The sequence below is a fragment of the Pholcus phalangioides genome, unplaced genomic scaffold (assembly GCF_987345545.1).
Source record: "Pholcus phalangioides strain wild (caught in Gottingen) unplaced genomic scaffold, Ppha-v1.0 ptg000009l_1, whole genome shotgun sequence".
NCBI lineage: Eukaryota > Metazoa > Arthropoda > Arachnida > Araneae > Pholcidae > Pholcus > Pholcus phalangioides.
The window spans coordinates 27155757-27176408 of NW_028301602.1; the positions used below are offsets into that span (position 1 = coordinate 27155757).

At 35.6% G+C, this 20652-nt stretch overlaps 1 protein-coding gene across 1 annotated transcript; it reads right to left on the bottom strand.

Moving 5' to 3' along the window:
• Window positions 1-1556: 1556 nt before the first annotated feature.
• On the bottom strand, window positions 1557-15533 carry l(2)k09848 (WD repeat domain 74 lethal (2) k09848). Its single transcript, XM_089235888.1, has 8 exons — window positions 15432-15533; window positions 13828-13931; window positions 10891-11012; window positions 8748-8814; window positions 8207-8350; window positions 7106-7207; window positions 5370-5669; window positions 1557-1864 (listed from the first exon to the last, which is right to left on the bottom strand). The coding sequence occupies exons 1-8, from the start codon at window positions 15508-15510 to the stop codon at window positions 1598-1600; spliced, it is 1185 nt and encodes a 394-aa protein (XP_089092014.1). The 5' UTR covers window positions 15511-15533; the 3' UTR covers window positions 1557-1597.
• Between the last annotated feature and the right edge of the window lie 5119 nt (window positions 15534-20652).

A 20652-nucleotide genomic window follows, 5' to 3' on the forward strand; every position in this document is an offset into this window, starting at 1 on the left:
TACGGTTACAGTGAGAAAATTTCGAAAATATCAAATGGCAACACCAAGTTTTTTGTATTGGAATGTGATCTCCATTGTGAAAAACCCTAAATAGCGTTCGAACGGCAACTGTAGCATGAAAATCACCGGCGGTAGATAGGCTAAAAGTGAGGACAACCAATAAGGACAGAGAAGCAGCATAAAATAAAGCATTTTATTGTGTTTCACAAATTTTCCACATGACCTTGTGGAGGACTAATCAGGCTGGGATATCAGCCGAAGAAACAGTGTGACGAATGAAACGAACATTAATGCTCTGGTGCACGGCAAAGTCTTTTTTACTTTTTCCTTGCCTAGCTCCGGGGATTTTCATGCTACAGGTGCCATTCCAACGCTATTTAGTGTTTTTCAGTATGGAGATTGCATTCCAATACAAAAAACGTGTTGCCATTTGATATTTTCGAAATTTTCTCACTGTAACCGTAACTGTTAGAGTGACACTGTTGTTTTCCATATCATTCTTGAGCGCATACATCAAAATACCTTATGCCAAAATTTCATTCAGTTTCTGTGAATGGTATGATAGTTAGGGGCCCATATGTCGGGATAGTTTTTTTATAATCACCCCGTATATATATATATGTTATTTATATATATATATATATGTAAATGTTCTTCATTAAGATGGATGTTGATGCTTGGCATCTAGCCCTATCAACTCTGCAAAACTCACAATTATCGTATTTTAATGTATATATAAGGAACCCCTTGATTTTTCTTTTTTTTTTGGGCTCAAAATTTGGAGGAAAATTTTCAAAGATATTTTCTATAATGTGCACGAAGTATAAAAAAAAAAGGAGATTCTTTTATTCACCACAGAAACCATTACATTCTTTTCTCAGCTGATACATCACCATCAATTACATCTATTAGTTCATTATATATAATCAGAGTCACTCTCGTTGTAAATTGCGTTATCCTCAGTGCCATCCATGTTGTCGCTTATCGCTTATGTTATCTAAGCCTGAACCCCGCCCCTTATTTTTTTGGTGAAAAGAAGTTCCTTACATATGTTAAAATACTGCATTTATTGAATAGAAATATTTGCAATGAGTTGACCTGAACTTACAGACAACTTAAATAATGTTTTTCATACCATAATTTCTTTCTGATAATCTGCTGATTATATGTTGAAAAACATTTGAATTTGTTAATGCAGATTATATGCTCTAGCATATATTATCTGCACCTTTTTTCGTAGAAGTTAACTGCAGACCATGTAGCATCTTTTGTAGAGCAGTGAAATTCACTTCCGCATATTACATGCTGCCAAGTATTATATGCAGGAAAAAACTTTTTTCGAGGGAGGTTCAGTTAACCAAGTGTATCAGATAACGGAGAGTCTATCATAATATAGCTTAGTGAGGTAGCCTATTGAGACACTTTTCACTTAAAACATAAAATTAGGCGAGAAAAGAAGTTTTTCATTTATGATCACTGAACCCATGGTGTACAATTTCATTGTTACTTTTGTCAATTTTGAAACAAAAAAAACTTGAGAAGGAAAAAATTGTGGAAAAAATATATATATTTTTTTTAATATACAGATATGTTTTTTCTACACAGATTTTAATTTCTTCTTCCTGGAACCGACGAGGCTACCAGTGTGATCTACAGACCTTTTCTTCAGCTTTTTAATTTTTTCTTTGATAAGTTCCATGTTGTTCCATAAATCATCATCATTAATCTCATTATCTGTAGATTTTACTGAAGCCTGTTTTACCACTTCTTTACCAGTCTTTGTTTCTGATTCGAGTTCACCTATGGGATCATCTAACACATCTGACCGCAGCAAGAGACAGTTGAGCCTTGATTTCATATAAACCTTATGAAAACAAGAAAAAAATTTTAAACAAAATCATAATATATATTTATTCAATGAATATTAGATTATTCAGAAAATATAGTTCGTAGTTGATCACTTTTCAACAACTCATGGACACAAAATCTAATCTAAACGCAACCTCAAACTAATTCTTGTTAATCTGTAAAAAAATTTCTAAATGATACTAATAGGTTTCTAAATATTACTTTCAACAAAAGTCAAAATGCACACAAAATGAACTATTTCTAAAATTAAGCACACGCCAAGAAAGAATAATCAATTTGATTCGCTACGAAAATTGATAGGCAGTTATGTTACATGTAATTAAGTAAATGATTTGGGTTTAGAAAAGATCATGCTAATATTCTCGCCATCAGAGAAAGCATGAAAGTGTTTCATTTTTTGTGAGGTTGTTTTAAAGAGCAACGGGATCAGAGACTACTTTCACAAATTGTACCCTCGTTTTGACTTGATAAATGGGGATTAATAAGAACTTCACAAACAGATAAGATTTGTCTAAGACACATTCAAGGATCTCTTACACAGCTGCAGGACTTTTAACAAGGTCTCATCATTGGACTGAGTAAAACAGAATGGACAAATTACCATTTTGCCATCAAACTTGACTTTCGTTTTCAATAAGCGGTTGGAAAATGTAGGGGGCAGTGAATGTGTGACGGCATGTGCACTCATTAAATGGGCTCCAGGTGCCCTAGGTTGCAAATCAGGAGCGGAGAATAGCTTCATCTGTAGACCTAACCTGAACAGGGCCAATGACTGCACCGACCGTCAAATTGAAGATGCTGTATTCGTCAAGAAAACTTGTATCGTAATGGACCATTTCCAGACAGTTAGTTAGGCAAAAAGTAGGTTTGTTCTCACGATGCTCATTCAATTTGCACCACTGACTTCATTTACAGTGGCCTCAAGAGCAAAAAACCTGGACAGTTGTGGATTAGTACCATGTTGTCTTCAGCAATGAATTACAATGCTGTTTGACATCCAATGACTGTCTTGTTTGATAATGGCACTGCAGTGGTCAGTGTATGAATAGTGCTTATTGTTTGGAAAGACATATGCCCCAACTGCTGGTATGATAATCTGAGAAGCCATCCATTATGAAAGATGGTCACCTCTAATTGGGATACGGGAAACCATAACTTCTTAACGACATGTCAAGGAAATCTTGCAGTTGCATGTTTTACCACTCATAACAGGGCTTCCATCAAGCATTTTTCAGCATGGTAATGCTCGCCCACATACAGCAAGAGTTTCTCAAGAATGTCTGCATCAAGTTGAAACCCTTCCTCTGTCAATTTACTCACTTTATTGAGCACATATGGGAGTGGCTTTGATAACAAATTCATCGAACTGTGAGCATGCAGGAAAGAGAGGCCCCAGTTGAAACAAACATGAACAAATCTGCCTCAGATCAACATACAGCATGCATCAGTGCCAGACTGCATCTTTTCTTGTATGTATCCCAGAGGCAACTCAACAAGGTACTCTCCCTTTTTCGTGTCACTGGGCTGTTCTCCACTATAAATTATCATTTCATTCTGATATTGTGATCATTTACACATTTCACTATGACAATTACACATGCCAAGTTTCGTTCAAATCCAACGTTTACTTCTTGGTGTGTGTGGGGTTTTTTTTTTTTTTTTGACAAACGAGAGTATATAATGCTCATTTGCAACCATCAAAAAATAAAAAATATACATAGAACAGCTGTTTTAATACAGTGGAACCCTGTTTATAAGGTGTTCATGAGGTTGAGTTAAAACATCATACAGTATAAGAAGAAAAAACATACAACCAAAACTTCTTTGAAAATGATGCCCCCCCCCACCCCCCACCATAGACTTAAAAGGAAATATTTAAATATTCAATGGTTTTAATTGGCATTTTAAATTTTGTTGAACAAAAATACAAAAATCATACTGGAGAAAAAAAATACCCACAACATTGAATTTTTAAAAAGAAAATTATAAAAATTTCAGAAAAAAAACTCTTAATTGATTACAAAACTCTGATACATTATCGTTGTGACCTGACCCTCCCAAATGCTTTCAGTGTACTTTGGTACCCACAGAAAAAATGCTGAAGACACTAGAAAAGAATTCTACAAGTTCATGGTCACATTTCAAACAAGTGATATCCGTTTCTTTAGGGGCTTGTTGATACTTTTTCTCAGAAAGACATGAAATGTCAGGTAAGTGTCCATCTAGGAAGATCATAGTCAGCTCGATACTTATTTTTGTATCTGTCAACAATCACCATAAAGTTTATGCTTTTGCTGAGATAACATGCATGAAAAACTACTTCAGCGACACTTTTTTTACAATATACAAAAATTACCTGGATTCAATGAAAAAATAATAATTTATACTGATTATTATACAATGGTATAAAATTACTATATATATATCATTTACCGAAGGTTTTGAGTTTGAGTCGAAGAAAAAAAGTAAAATAATTGAAGTTGTGCTTTGAAGTGGAAATGAGTCAAAGTGAAAATGTCAAACTATTGAAGTTGTGTAAAATCTATGGAAGTCGATTGCCACCAAAGAAAAGCATTATACAAATGTAAAAGTCATGTAAATGAAAGGTGTATAACAGGGTTCCAATATATGACTGTTTTTGTTCCATAGAAATGATTTAGTGACTTTAATTTCTTCTTAAAGTTAGGTTAAGTTCAATGCACTTTATACTCCATATTTTTCTGTCTTTATTTATGCTGTTTGAGTTTTAAGTACGAGTAAAAAAGGCTGAGTCCCCCCTTCAAAACAGACAAATTATAATATAGATAGTTCCTAGTGCTGGTAAACCACATTATTTGTGATTAAAATTGGCTATAATATTGAAGGGATTCAATGAATATTTTAAAACTAAGTTAAGTATCCCTATATTCTATAAGTGAGTGGCATAGCAGACTGCATCCATTGTATATTGACAATTGGAAATATTTAATTTAGTATGATTTTCATAGAGGAGACAAAAAGTTAGTAAACACTTGGTGTCAGGAGTGTGTAATGACATAGGCTGCAATGATACTTATATAAAGAAAATCAATTCAACATGACAAAAACTAAATTTTAAAAATATTTTTTACATGCCAGGAGAAGGCAAATTTCCACCTATTGATCGCATGATCAAAGGTTATTATTAATCACATCAAACAGTATAAAACTAAAAATATTAAACAAATGCATCTTTCAGATGATGCCATATTTTAGAATTAAAACTGCCAGTATTTACTGTTTTTCTTTTCGAAAACAAGGAATGATTAACACAAATCATTATTATTTGACATATTCATAACAGCATTCATTCACAGATGAGAATTGCCAAACACAACCACAGCACCATTTTTGGATTTCATTACATAGGAAATAGAGTTAAAATGCAATCACTTCTTTTTCCAACAAAAAAAATATGTAATCCTTAAGTTATCATGCATATGATACACAAATTTTTCAACTCATCTGAATCATGTGCATACCTTTCTCAATAACTTTTTAGAGTTGAAATCATGCAGTCTGAAGAACCTGTCTAAGCTACACGAAGCTATGAGTGGCTGAGTAGGATGACACTGAACACAGCTGATGCTACCAGCAAAGCCTTTGTACACTTGAACCATGGCCTTTTTCCTCAGATCTAACAAGGCCATTCTACCCCTGCTACTGCCCACGATGACTTGATGTTCTATGTGAGTTAATGATATGGACATAAGTGGATGGGTTTCAAACTCCATGCTGATAACAGGCCTTCTTTGAGATGAGACAGGATCATAAACACGAACCTGAAAAAAAATCATGGTTTAGAAATGTTGAGATTAAGACAAAATCTAAATCTCATGGTAAAAAATCTTGGATACCACTCTTATTTTCATCTAACACACATCTTATTCCTCAGCTGAAAAAATTTGTATTGTTTCCATTGTCACAGATTCTAACAAGTAACCAAATAAACTGATTAGCATTTAGATGGGGAAAAGGATGTGTTACGATTTGAATGCATTCATGATCATTGAAGAATACAGGGCATCTCAACATCAGGTTTACAAACTTCTAGATGGGAATCTCGGAATCACATAGCAACATGCATGGTTGGAAATGCTTCCATGATGTAGTAGGGTACACAGAAAACACCAGAAGTGAAATAACAACACGTAAGTGTTTTAATTTATTTTAATAATAAATTTGCATCAAAAATTAAGAGGTTGAAGGTGTTCAAAAAGTCACTCTCAACCTGTAATGCAGGTCTCACATCTCAGATACATTGAATTTCAAACATTCTGGAAGGTTCAGAGCATTTCTAGGCCTTCCCTGCAATGCAGGTAACAAGTTCTTCAGTGCTGTCAACACAGGAGTGTCATATACCAATGTTTTGAAATGTCTCCAGTCTGGGGACTCTGAAAGAAATGATCAAAGCATGATAGATCTGGCAATCGAGCAGACCAACGTACCAAATGCCTGGAAACACAGCTCCTGTAAAAGAAAATCTGACACATCAGGAAAGCATTTTCAACCCAGCAATGCTATGTGATTCTGAGCCGTCTAGGTGTACCCTAACATTCCTAGAAGTTTATAAACCTGATACTGAGACACCCTGTATAAAGGGTTGCTTCTGGTAACAAAATTCCAATTACTCACAGCAGAACTTCGAAACTATAGAGTAAGCAGAATTAAATGAAGCTTTGAAAAATTCAAAAAATTCTCTTGAAGCTATTCATTCTAGATTACCATATTTTAACATGTATAAGGAACACCCTTTTGCCAAAAATGGGGGGGGGGGAATTAAATCTATAATACTTGTACAGTATTATAGATATTAACAAATCACTCAATTCTTTGCAATTCAGTGTGAGAGTGACTCTGATGATAAGGAATCAGATGAGAGTGATGAGGAATTTAATGGTTTCTATGATGAATAAAAAAATTGTTTTTTTTCAAAAAACCTTAAAATAAGTTCATTTGATCATTTTAATCGCACCACAGTCATTTTCTGCACACAGCGGCTAATTAGACCAGGCCCTATAATTTATTGCCAATTCGGAATGGCAGGCTTGCTTTTATACTCATCGAGAGCTAACCCCTTGACAGGGACTCCCTGCGGTAGCAAATCTTAAAATAAGAAATATCTTCGATGAAAACTTTCTTTTAAATTTTAAACTGAAAAAATCAGAGGGTTCCTTATACACATCAAAATACAGTAAATACTCCTGTGTTTTCTCACCTGATGGTGCCTTGTACAAGTAACGATTTTATCACTATCAGACATGAACTGCATGTCAGTGATCCACACAGGAACTCTGAGATCCAAGAAGTCATTCCTCACCTGCAAAGAATTTGAATAACTGAAGTGTTAGAAATAGGATTAACCTAATATTAGCCTAAAATTATAAACTAATCACAAGACATTTATAAAAAAAATTACATTCATAATAATTCATTGACTGTTTTCATATAAAAATTAAAAAAGAAAATAACTTGTTATTACAATTTATCAATGCCATAGAACAAGAATCAGCAGATGTAAAATATTGTGAAAAACAATTTATTTGAATTTATATAAAGGATTAAGGAATTTTTATAAATTCATTCATGCAAAAGTCACACAATTTATGTGGATACTGCCCTCACTACACAGCGTTTCATGGAGGAAAAAAAGGTTATTTTACACAGGGTTCTGCAAATCCCAGGGGGGCCAGTTTATAATGGTAACTAAAAAATGGAATTACATTTAAAATTTTCTATTTATGATTACTAAACTGGAACATGGGGGAAGATCACCAAGTCAAAGAGAAGTTGGGAAAACTTGATTTTGGACAATTTTTTTCCCAGTGGAAACATAATGTACTTTGACGTAACTATTATTTTTATTACAAAATAACTGAGCAAGAGAAAAGCCAAAAGAACAGGCTACATTACCAATATCAGGAAATACTAATGAAGTGAAACTTTTCTTAAGGGTCATCCCTCTCTTACGGCCAAAAAATTAAGTTTTTTTCTTCAAATATCTTCAATGAAAACCCCTCAGATGCCCCCCCTCTTTTCACAGATAATTTTCCCCCCACTGAAGTCTGCAAGAGAGGGACTTTGCTTTTTTTATTTTCAAAAAGTGATTCCAGTCTATCACCACAGACTATTTATTACCCAGTGAGTTCTGCGGGAAGTGTAAGTGTGCGCACCTAACAGTTTGAGTGCGTAAATACAAGGCCACAATAAGCAAAATACCTAATGAGGTGGCTGAAATAAAGATGCTCATAACAAATATGTATGTCATACAATGAGGGGTTTTACTGTATAAATATTGTGCAAGAACAATGAGTCATACATTTTTCGCCCTGAATACTGGTTCAGATGCGTTTGTCAAGTCCCATATTTTTAAATCATTCTCTTCACCTCCAGTGGCTATGTGGTTTTTATTTAATTGATTCTGCCTCATTCTGCACAAACTCTTACCAGCATTTATTTCAACCTGTGAATAAAAGAAAAAAAATCAATGTTACGGAATATAGTATTGTATATTATGTAATCATAATACTTAAGATTTTTCTTCTTTTCAGCAAACAGCAATTTACACTTTTGTATAATTATGGAAATGCAACACATGGTAAGAGCAATTCAAAATCAAAAAGACTAAAATTCAGAACACAAAATCTGCAGCATAATTATGATTAATGAATCAAAAAACTTGAACTAACAGTAAAATTGACTTGGCAGTTGAACATACTTATTGATATGCAAATTAAATTAAGATTTCACATTAAAAAAAATTCTGAAATTTTCAAACTACAATATAACAAAGTTCTACTGAATTATAACTTTATATAAACACCTTTTTTTTTAACGGTAACTCAAGAAAAAGGACTTACTTGTTGTTTGACTCCATTTTCATCCCATAATTTCACTAGACCAGATTCATCAGCTGTCACTAATTTACTATATTGACAATGAATAAAAAAATATTTTGCATTATGAAATCAATTATTAGAATAACAATAATTCTTAACACCAGAGTTTGTAACTATGGTAATGACTACAATGTTGTATGTAAATAGAACATGATGAATACATGTTTAGAAATGTTAAGCACTTAATACGAATATAAACATTTTCTGAACAAATTTCAACAAAGCTATAGTTTAATTTTTTACTTCCCCCTCACATCACAGTGAGAGTGTTAGGAAAAATTGCCCAAGCTCTTCTCTCTAGGACACCAAGGAATGATAATGATTGAATAAAAATGCTATTATTTTTAACCATTTCACTCCCATTGTGTGTGGGATATATATGTTCCATACCAGAGCTTCTAAACGGCTAACACTCGCCATCAGTGTCTTCAACCAAACACCAACTCCGGCCATATCACTACATTGCAATTTACTGCCATTAATGAGATGAGTGGGAAATGGCGCTAACTATCAGTGGTTGCCTCAAGCTTGTAAGTGAAAATACCTCATCTATATTCTTCCTCGGATTTGAAGCTAGGACCCTGATGACAACTTTCACTTTTGCTGTGGTAGACGAGCATCTTGCCACCATATGTCCTATACTGGTTTTAAATTAGTAGTGAAGAGTTAAAATAATCCATGAAAATAATTTTTTCAAATGTGACTCACAGAAATGAATGAAAGGATCAACATTTTTTTGTAAATTTGTGTGTGTGTGTGACCAACAACATTCCATTCTTTAAGACTCCATTAATGATGATACAGACTGCTATCCGAATATTTACCTTAAGATCTTGCCATGTTCTGCGTGTACCTAAATTTAAATTTCAATAGAGATTTTATATTTATAAGGGGGTTTTAACAGATGGATGTTCATGAACTGGAGCTTATTCATGCTGAAGTATTTTGATCGTGGATTGAATGCTACTATAGATTATAGCAGAATCTTTCTATCCCCCAGTTAATAATGATACCCAGTTAATAATGATATATATAGCTTGAGCTTGTCAAAACAAAAATTAGTAACATTTAGCTCAGGGTGACCAACGCGCAGCATACATGCCATGGCACAGGAACGTTTTTTAAATAATTAGACATTATATTCCATTTTTCAATCAAAAAAATTTCCCCCAACTTTCAAACAAGATTGTTTGAAAGTTGGGGTTTAGTCCCATGAAGTTTACTATTTTAAGAGAATCCTGTTCTTATAAATGATGGTCTTGTAGGCTGCCAAACCTACATTTAGGATGGGAGGAACTCTTAAAATAGTAATCATGAGATAACTCTTTCTATTTAATTCAATTCGTTTCTGTTCCGTTTTTCCTCTTTGGGCATAATTGCTGGATGTTCCAAGTGAACAAGATTCAGAATCGTCCACAGCATGGAGGACGTGCATTATAATACAATTACTATCCATGAATTCTGGGAAGATGAGGCAGACTAAGCCCTCTTACAAAGTTTCTTGGGGAGCAGGAGGTCTAAGCACCCTGAGTCAACAGGTCCTGGTGTCTATGACCAACATGGTGTAGGTAAAATGAACTTCTACCGATATACATACATACACAATCTGCATTGTAATAACCGAATTTATGACTCAAAAATAAAAACAATTTAGAACTCAAAAGAGTAACAAACTGAACATTTTTACAAAAATAAGATGGCAACTAGATAATATTTTGCAGGAACAGATAATGCTTGTGTCCCTTTCAAACCAAAAAGTATGGTCTGCCTATTAAATACATAGAGTGGCACACGCATCGAAAATATCTTGATTATCACAAGGCTTAGAAAAAGGTTAGCCACCCTTGATTAAGCTGATCATTTAGCTACTAAGCACCATGCAGATGATAAGCAACCTGAACAAACAGATCAGTGAAGTAGTTTTTATAAAGTACATTTAAATCCATTATGACTGCTATGAATTGATACCTAACTATGCTGAGATGAAAATATCTGCATAAAAGAAATGGAACAGTGAGAAATGAAATATAACTTATCAAAAGCAACAAGAACATGAACAAAATATGTATCTTACAAGTAATAGGTGACCACCATAAAGACTTACTTGTCAAATAAACATATGGACCTAAGACTGCCATCTCCAGGCTCTAACTCTATTTTTTTTTCAACGTTTCTGGAAGAACAGTCGAAAATCTTGACAACATGATTTTTTTGTCCCATGTAAACCTAAATGAGAAAATGAGACATATTTGAATTGCATAAATTAGAAATATTTAATTTCAATTAATATAAATGATTTCCTTAAAAGTAAAGCACAATGTGACTTTTTAGCACTTTGGATTAGCAGTAAGTGGTCATTCAAGATGCAACAACATGAGTACACATGAGAAGAGAGAACTTCAAACACAGTACAAGGAAAGTTTCAATGAGACTGTAAATCATGTGCCTCATTCAGTCAGCAAAACTCATAAAATATAACCATCATAAGAAAAACATACAGTAGAACGTCTATCACTTGACCCTCATTTATATTGAACTCTTTCATTAGTTTTCGTGGTGATCCCTTTTCTCCTTGATGAGGAAGAAATTATTAAAATCTGAATTTTTTTGGCTGATTATAATGACAAAGCGACTTTGCAAATGCAAATCAGCTGCATTTTCTTGAAGGTTGGCTTTCTTGGAGTAGCAATAACACCTCCTTGGGGAGGGAGTTGCAGAAATTTCTTAGAGGAAGTGTGGGAACTTAGTGAATTTCAAAGCTGCTCAGTAATAAGTTGTTTTTTTTTGCATGACGTTGATAGACATAGGGTGTAGGAAGGTGCGAGAACAAATTTTGCATGCTTGAAAGAGTGTTGCCATGGGCAAGCTACTGAAATGTCAATTTTAAATCAGTGACTGAAACTTGCAAACCATTACAATAGATCTCTACTATGTAATGGTTTGCAAGTTTTTATCGACAATAGATCCACTTTGCAAACCATTACAATAGATCTCTTGATAATGAACACCCAAACGATTTTTGACCCCAGCAAATTGGAGGGGAGGAGCCATATTGCTGTGCATTCTTCAACAATGATAGAAAAGTAAGTTTGCAAGTAATAAATGACATTTTTAAACTTATTCACAAATTTATTTAAATCAGCGGTTCTCAACCTTTTTTGACTCGCGAAGACCTTCTCAATATATAATTTCTATGGCGGAGCCCTGTTTGACTCGAGAAGCCCTTTTTTTTATATATATATATAATTTTTATGGCTGACCCCCTGCAGACCTCTTCTTTATTTATCTACCAAATTTACTGAACTATTTTAATTTCCTTAAGTTGCAGCGGAGCCGCAAGGTCTCAGCGGAGCACCGGTTGAGAAATGCTGATGTAAATCATATATAAATACAGTGTTACCTGAAGTGTAACACACCATATTTTTTTAAATATTGACAATAATTTTTTTTTTTTTTTTTTTGTCATTTAACAGCATTCAGGGTACCTCATTTGTTCAATATACCCCCCCCCCCCAAAAAAAAAACTTTTTTCCACTGGATATTGCAATGCTTGCCAATTTAAGGGTTTAAAAAAAATGTGTCTGGTTAATGAAGAGTGTAATTTTTGGCTATTGAATTAGAACTTTGATAAAGTATAATTGGTTATATCGTCACTTTTCTCTTATCTCCCAACATAAATGATAAAACAAGGGATTATTATCACTAGGGTTAGGATTTCTATGACTTCACATATTTTTTTTTTTTACATGTTTAACTATTTTTACATGATAGAGCATATTTTAATGATTTTAAGGCATTATTTTGCATTTTTCTGTATTTCCAGTGAGAAGTATTTTTTTCCCCCATTTCGTACTGAAACACTTGTACAAGGTGGAGATTTAAAGAAAAGGATCTGGGTGTGTGTGTGTTCACAGAATATTTTTACATTCGTCCTACTGACAATACTAATCCCTTCAAGCTAGAAAAAAATTTTTACAAAGTCTCATCCTAAAGATCTCTTAGTAATCCCCGATGCTCTCCTTCCACAGTCTCTCCCCCCCCCCCAAGAATAACATAGCAATTAATTTTTTATTCTTTTTGTTGATTTATAATTTATATTTTGTATTCAAGAAGTGCTGCCACCTGTCTTCAAATTTAGAAGCAACAATTTGGTAAGTTGTTTTTCCTGTATGTATTACCTCATCAATACAGGGAAAAAAAACAGATAAAATAAATTCAAACTTTGTTACAAACTGGAAAAATACAAAAAATATTTTGTATGAAACAAATTTTGTATTAACCAACAAAAGAGTGAATGGATTATGTCCAACGTGAAAAATGTGTAATTTCTATTAAGCCAAAAAACTATATTGTGCAACAGGGTTTCCCCTCTGAGGGTCTCTTGGGGATGAGGTCAACTAGTTGCATTTCTAGACAAGGTTGTTGATCGCCACTGTCAACAACACCCACTCCTCTGGAACTATACTGAAAATAGCTGAACACTGTTTGCAATTGGCAAGTAAAAATTGCACTTTTGGATTTTTGCACATGCGTCAAATGGCTGATTTTGCCATCAAATCGATCGGCAGTGTGAACCTTGTCGTGCAAGTTTGCCTCGAGTAGGTTCGACTCACATTTTAGCATTAAAATCATAAATTTATACTTCCCCCCCCCCCCACAAGATATGTTAATAAGTAATAAGCTTCAAGTTTGAAAAAAAAACTGCTACTGATATTATGAAAGGACTATACATTGGGCAGTTGGTAAACCGAAGAATTTTAGTTCAAGCAACAACTGATCATTTAAATAGTTTTAATAGCATTAATGTTCCTCCTTCATACATCGTTTCCCTGAAGTTAATTTTACCGGAAATGGGAGAGAAACATTTTTTCCGGTCTTTTTTATTTTTTATGGAGCATATATTTAGTTTTTTAGGGCCTAAATTCATTTATTATGGAGCATTTTCAAGCAGTTTTTAGTTCGTAAAAATCCCAGCCCTACTTATCACACACCCAAGCACTAATAAAATGAGGAAAATGTTTCTTTATTATCAAATTTCTACCTTGTCTTCATTTTTGTCGGCCCAGCACAAGGAAACAATTTCATTTTCTTTGCCCTGCTCGTTCCAATTGAAATTATAAAACACGTTGTTTTTCACATTCACACCTAAACGGAAAGAACAACAAGTTAATTCAAAATACAAAATCATGAAACAAGATATTTAAGGGAAAATACTGCTAATGAACAGGTCCATAATGATGATTATAATGATGATAATCATTTTTTACCAGTCAGTTTTATCATTTTCCAAAGGCTAACGAAATTGCTTTAAAAAAAAATCCTTTCTTTTAGAGGATACAGTCAGGGCCGCAACTAGGGGCGAGCAGGCAGGTCTCGTGCCCTGGGCGCTAGACACAAGGGGGCACAAATTTCATTCTGAAACCTCTCCCTCAACATTACAAGACAACGTAAAAATGTGTGCTTGCCCTGGGTGACCAAGCATCTAGTTGCAATCCTGGATACAGTTGACGATAGTAAATATAATCATGCATTATGACCACCATAGGAGGGCATCAGATAGAAATTTCTTTCAGAGATAGACAACTGATGTTTTGTGGGAGACCAAAGTGGCAGAAATAGACTCTCATTAAAAATCAGCCATTTTTTTGACAGTTTGGAGGAGCTGTACCTCCTAGTCTCTCCCCCTCGCGGCGACCTTCCCATAAAAGGATACAGAGGAGGCCAATGTGGACGATCAACTCCTCCCATAAGTAAAAAATTTGTATTATCGGTGGGAAGGTTCAGAAGCGGACATACACAGCTTTCTGTGATCCCTCCCCTCCCTCAAGGAACCTGTATCCGCTTATAAAAGTGAATCATTCTGTTACAATTACTTTAGTGCACACGAACTCTAGTCGTATATCATCATACAGCAATTTCCAACCAGTGGAGTTGGGTGGGAAATGAAGACACCATTTATTGGCGGCTGTCCCAGGCTCAGGGTGGGGTAAGAACTTGTTTCTGATGCTCTTGCCCGTATTTGAACCCCGTGGATCTTGGCGATTTAACCATAGACCAGCATCGTACCACTGCGCCACTCAGGCGCTAGTGTTACAATGACTACTTCAGACATTTTACTACAACAAACATTTTTTTTTTGGGTGGGGAGGAGGGGACTTCTTAAAAGGGAAAAAGTATGCAAAGTAAGTGTACATTTATTGAGTGGCTCCCACAAGCGGAGATTGACTAAGTATGGGGGGGGGGCAAGGTCATTATTGCTGGAGGGCACGATGATAATGTCAATTCATCTATACATAGATCAGTTTCCCCCCCCCCCGTATCTCCGCCGATCGGGGCCCCGTTACCAGTACTAGATGAAATGCCCTCCATGTTCGTAACAATCTCGCTAATAGATGGCGTCAGTTTCTGACGCTATACATGGGGAGGGGTCTACGGCAGACACCGAGATTTCTAGGGGGTCCACGACTAAAAGTATCTGAGCGGCTGCTTTTTAAATAGTATAGATCAGCGATTGGTCACACGTGCTCAATACTGATTCAATAAAGCTTTAAATGTTTATATCCGTGACCCAATACCTTTGAAATTTAGAACCTATCAACATTTTTATCATATGAGAAATGAATGTTTCAAGTTTTGTGAATTTACCTTTCAGTAAACCATTTTCCGAACCAACATAAGCAAGGCACGTTTGGCTCGCCATCATTAATGATTGATTTGTTGTCATTTGTCGACATAGCTTACTTTGCCTTCCACTACGCATGTCACAGTTAGTGACAGCGACATCTAGTAGAAAGAACTAAAAGCAGGCTCTACGGTAGTTCGTATGGTACCCTAGCAAGGGTCCTCCCTCTTCAAGAGCCAGTGTCGTCGTAAGAACAGTGCCGTCTTAAGGCATGGGCCCACCCGGGCACGGCCCGGGGGCCTCACAAAAATAGGATCTGGTTGAGATTTTCGAAAATGTGCCTGGTAGGGCCTCAAAAAAATCATTTGGCCCGGGGGCCCATGATGCTCTTAAGACCAAAGCGCTTGAAGAGGCTTGCGCCTCTTCAAGCGCTTTGCTTAAGACGGCCCTGCGTAATAACGTCATGAGCAAACCGGGCAAAGTAATTTTTCTAAGGCCTTACCTGACAAATTCTTGAGGAATTCAACTGCTTATTTTTCTGAGGTCCCTCTTCTATTGAGCACCATCCCCGAGCCGAACTCGTGTAGGCCCATGCGTTAAGACGGCACTGATTAGTGTTTCCCAAATTAAACAATATTCAACGATCCCAAGTAGATGCTTTGTTAGCAGAGGCAAGCCAGGGGCCGTCTTTACACATGGGCTTCAAGTACTGGGTGGATGGGGGGTGGGGAGTCATGATAATGGGATCTCGTTAAGATTTTCGTGATCAAACATGCAAATTGGAATGCAGTCATTTGTATAGTCAGAGGGGGGTGAGGGGCAAAGTCGAAAACTCAATTTGTCCGTTGGCCCCATGATGCTCTTAAGACGGCCCTGAGGAAAGTACGCATTTATGCGTCCCAGTGTAATGTAAAAAGGAGCAGTTATATATAGAGGATGATTTTGCATCCCCTCCAGTCCAGCGCGCGGGGCACCAGACCCACCTGCTCGCCATGCCCCCCCCCCATAAGGGTGGGGACTGACAGGGCTTCAGAAGCTCATCGTTGTGTTTGTTTTTTTTATACGTTAAAGTAAGCTTTTAAAGATGCTATAAATTAACTATGGAAGGGTGGCCATGAAAAGTCTGTACTATGGGGCCCTGTTTCAGGATGTGTGGGGGGGGGGGGGGCATGTAATTGGATATTAACATATACGCACTATTTAATCCGGAAAAAAATACTTTTATCAATAGTTCATATGTCGGTATATCTCGAAAATTTTAAAAATGGTGCTCGGTTCTTTTTATAGTATAAAAGCCGTCCAATTAATTTTTTTATCTTTTCCGTCGGACAAAAATGTGAGTGATTCCTTTCGCCCCTTATTCCTGAGGATGCATAGATAGCACATTCCAGAGTCCTTTTTTTTTGTCTGTCTTGGCAGCCCTGACACCTGAAAATTTCTCATTTTTTGCTGCATGTGCTAAAAAAAATTGAAATAAAGGCATGTGCATTCATGAAGGTATTTTGTTTTAATCATTTCTTAATTAATGTTACCGTTTGGATCTTAGCAAACCATTTAGTATATATCTTAAAGAAGAATAGCTTTGGCAGAATGTTTTCTGAAAATGAAATTAAAAAAATATATATATACACTCAAACCTGTTTTTGTGCGGTGGATAGGGACCGCATAAAAAAAGTCTCACGTAGAAAATAACTCAAAACCTTACAACATAACTAGGAATTGCTTTTTTAAATGAAATCAAGAACACGAGGCTTGGCAGCAGGGCCGCAACTAGATGCTTGGTTCATCTTATAAATTTATCATAAAGGGGTCCGTGAATGTCTGGTCTGGGGGCCCACAAAAGATCTCAGCCTATGGGCCCTGCTCCAGGATGTAGGCCATGGATCGAAGTGGGCAAAACATTCCCTGAACTTGTTAATGCAATGGGGCAATTCCAAATACGAGACCTATACATTCCCGTTTTTTTTCACTTTTCGGCCAATAAAATTATGCATTATTCATCTGAATTGTTTTTATAAAAATGAATACTTACTTTCATACAAGAAAAACGCCTTTTTTTTTAAAGCTAAAGGGGAAACTATTTTTTTTTATAAAAAAAAAACAACAACATACATTTCTAATATTATGTTTTGCATTTTGGTGAAGGCTTCCACTTCGAAAATTCGTAGCAGCGAATATTTCAATGAATTAACTGCTCAAAAAGAACTTTCAATGCAAGAAATGAAATAAAAATTAGAGAAAAAAAATGTTTTCAATATTTTTTTCCAACATTATATATACAAAAATACACACATACAAGTTTTTTCCAATAAACAATTTACAAGCAGGTCCACAGAGCATAATTTGAAATATTAAAATCATAATTCACAAGAGCACTTATATGTTAACGATCGAATAATTACTTAGTTACAATGCAAACTGTTCAGTATTTCATACAAACTCTAAATTTGAAGGGATTTTTTTCTCTTCCAACATACGCAATGCTCACAGCATGTAAGAAATTCTCTTTAACATTTTTATTAGTTTTATTTTCATCATGACTCTACAACTGTCATGTTTCCTCACATTGCAAGGGTGACAGAAACTAACACCTTTCCCTTCAATTAAGACTTTGTAATATTACATACATTGCTCAGCACAGGCGCCGGAACCTAGTGGCCAAGGAAATTTGAGTCGCCTCCCCCCATAATAAATTTTGTAAGGGGGCTGAGCGTCCCTAATAATTTCTGCAAAAACAATGCAATGCACCTTCCCTCTTCTGCGCACGCGTTTGAGTCCCGTATATACGAGACGACCAGCAACTTTCAGCACCCCCAATGTTATCTTCATGTCGGCGCCTCTGTAGCTCAGCAGTAATCAACACATTAATTAATTAAGATGACCAGGTGGTAGCACAAAACTTAAATAAAAGATATTTTTGTTTCACAGGCGATACATTAGAATTCATTCATACTCAAGACGGAAGTTTTCCCATAGTTTAGATCAGCGTTTCCCAACCTTTTGAAGTTCGCGGCACTCTTGGGAACAACAATAAAAATTTGGGGCACCCTTCCTTGAAAACAGAATGCAGTTTACAACAACAAAAATCACTATTAAGTAAAATTACTACCAAGTAAAAATACATCAGTAGAGTTTTGTTCGATTAATCATTAAAAAGAAACTTGTAATTGATACTTAGAGAACAGATACTTGAAATCAGGCTTTACAGTTTGCAACAAAACACGCAAATTGTTCTCTAGATCTTGCAGTCTATATCTTGACAGATGGCAGCACTACACATAACAAGCATTACACAGAAACAAACGTCACGTTAGATTCACAACACATACACTCACATTCCGGCAAGCACCAATTCGTTAGAAATTCCATGGAGGAATGTGAACGAGGTGCATGTACGGTTAAGTAGTACTATTTCTTGTCTATTTCTTGCTTTGTATTTTATTCTCGCCATAGCAGACAAGGCTTGCTCGCATAGATATGATGCTGGAAAAGAGCAAAAGTGCAATGACTTCTCGCGGCACCCTAGGGTGCCGTGCACACCGGCTGGGAAACACTGGTTTAGATGTTGAAACCGGCAATATGTTTTGCCCGTCTCTGTCCGTCACGCCCGCTTTTGTATTCCTTCGCGTCGGCTCGTGCATGTCTTTGCTATTGAATAGGGAGTCCACTCCAGTTTCCTTATAGCTCAGTGTTTACGACAGTGGTTTCTCAACCACCGGGCCCTGACCTCAATAAAACCGTGCCGTAAGTGATTTTTTTTTCCTGGGCCGGATAATTTTTCTCCATTTATTGCCCATTAGTCGTATGTATGGTTGGGCCTTACATTCACAAGAAAAGATCAACAGGGCCGCGGGCTTCCAATAGTTGAGAATAATCGCCTTACAGGATGCCCAGAGTCATCTTAACACATGTATGTCTTAAGCGGCCACGGTACGAGGACCTCATTTGCATAGGGGTATTATACGATAAGATCTAGCACAATGATTTATGACAGTAAATATGTAAATTAGAAGGTGGTGCCTAAGCCCTCTTTCATTTTGCCCTCGGGCTATGATGTTGCTAAGACGGCAGTAGGGACACACTTTTTGGATTAATTATTCAAAACTTTGTTTGAATTCCATGGAAGAGCCTCATTATCATCGAAGTTTCCACGAAACAGCCTTATAGCTATCAAGGGTTCCGCGAGAAGTTTTACTTTGGAAACCCCTGACCTACAGCAGGGCCTAAACTACAGGAGGCAGGAGGAGCAACTACCCAGGGCGGCAGATTTTAGGAGGCTGAAAAATTTTTGGCGGGACAATGTTATTAAATTATTTGTCTCAGTTCAACTTGACTTGATCTACAATATAATATCTTATTAGGCGCAACATAAGCAGTAAAAAAATATTAAAATTCAAAAATTAAATAAAGTATTTATGTTATTAAAATTTCATGATTTTAAAATTTAATGATGACTTTTACTCCAAACTTCTTTTTCCAACTTCGCGGTGCGAATACTAACTGGTCCCATTTGAAAAAGTCTCCGCGCAAACAGCAATACAGATCTGCACCTATACTTACATCAGGGTCATAACTAGAGAGGAGGGGGTCACCATGCAGTAAAATTTAGGAGGTAGAAAATTTTAGGTGGGAAGAAAAAAACGGTTGTAAAATTTTGTAAACATTTTTTCTTATGTGAATTTGATGTTAAGATCTGGATTTGAATCGTTAATTAATTCTCCAACTAGAGAAACCGATGAAACGTCAACTTGCATAGATCATATTTTTTGTAGATCCAGAAATTTAAATTCAAAAAAAGCTGTACTTCTCGATATGCGCATAACTAATCATAAAATGGCTTTATTTTATTTAGAAACAGATCATGACAGCAATGACTCAAATTGTGAAACAAGGTGCTTTACCTATCTTGATAAAAATTAATTCATTGATCTTGTAAAAAAATGGTTACGTCGGATACTGTTTACAGTTGTGAATCTGCAAACTCGACAATGAATACTTTCTTGGATTTAATTAAGAATTGTGTTGATGCTTCTACTAGAGTAAAGTATAATAAAAGAATAAAAAAAACCCTGGATTACGAAAAAAATTTATGAAAAAATTAAAATTAAACATAGATTATTGAAAGAAATTTAAAAAAACCGTTTGATATTGAGCTGCTATATAATTTCAAGACATTTAGAAATATGTTAAACAATGAGATAAAACAAAATAAGAATGACTATTATACTGCAGCATTTATTCAAG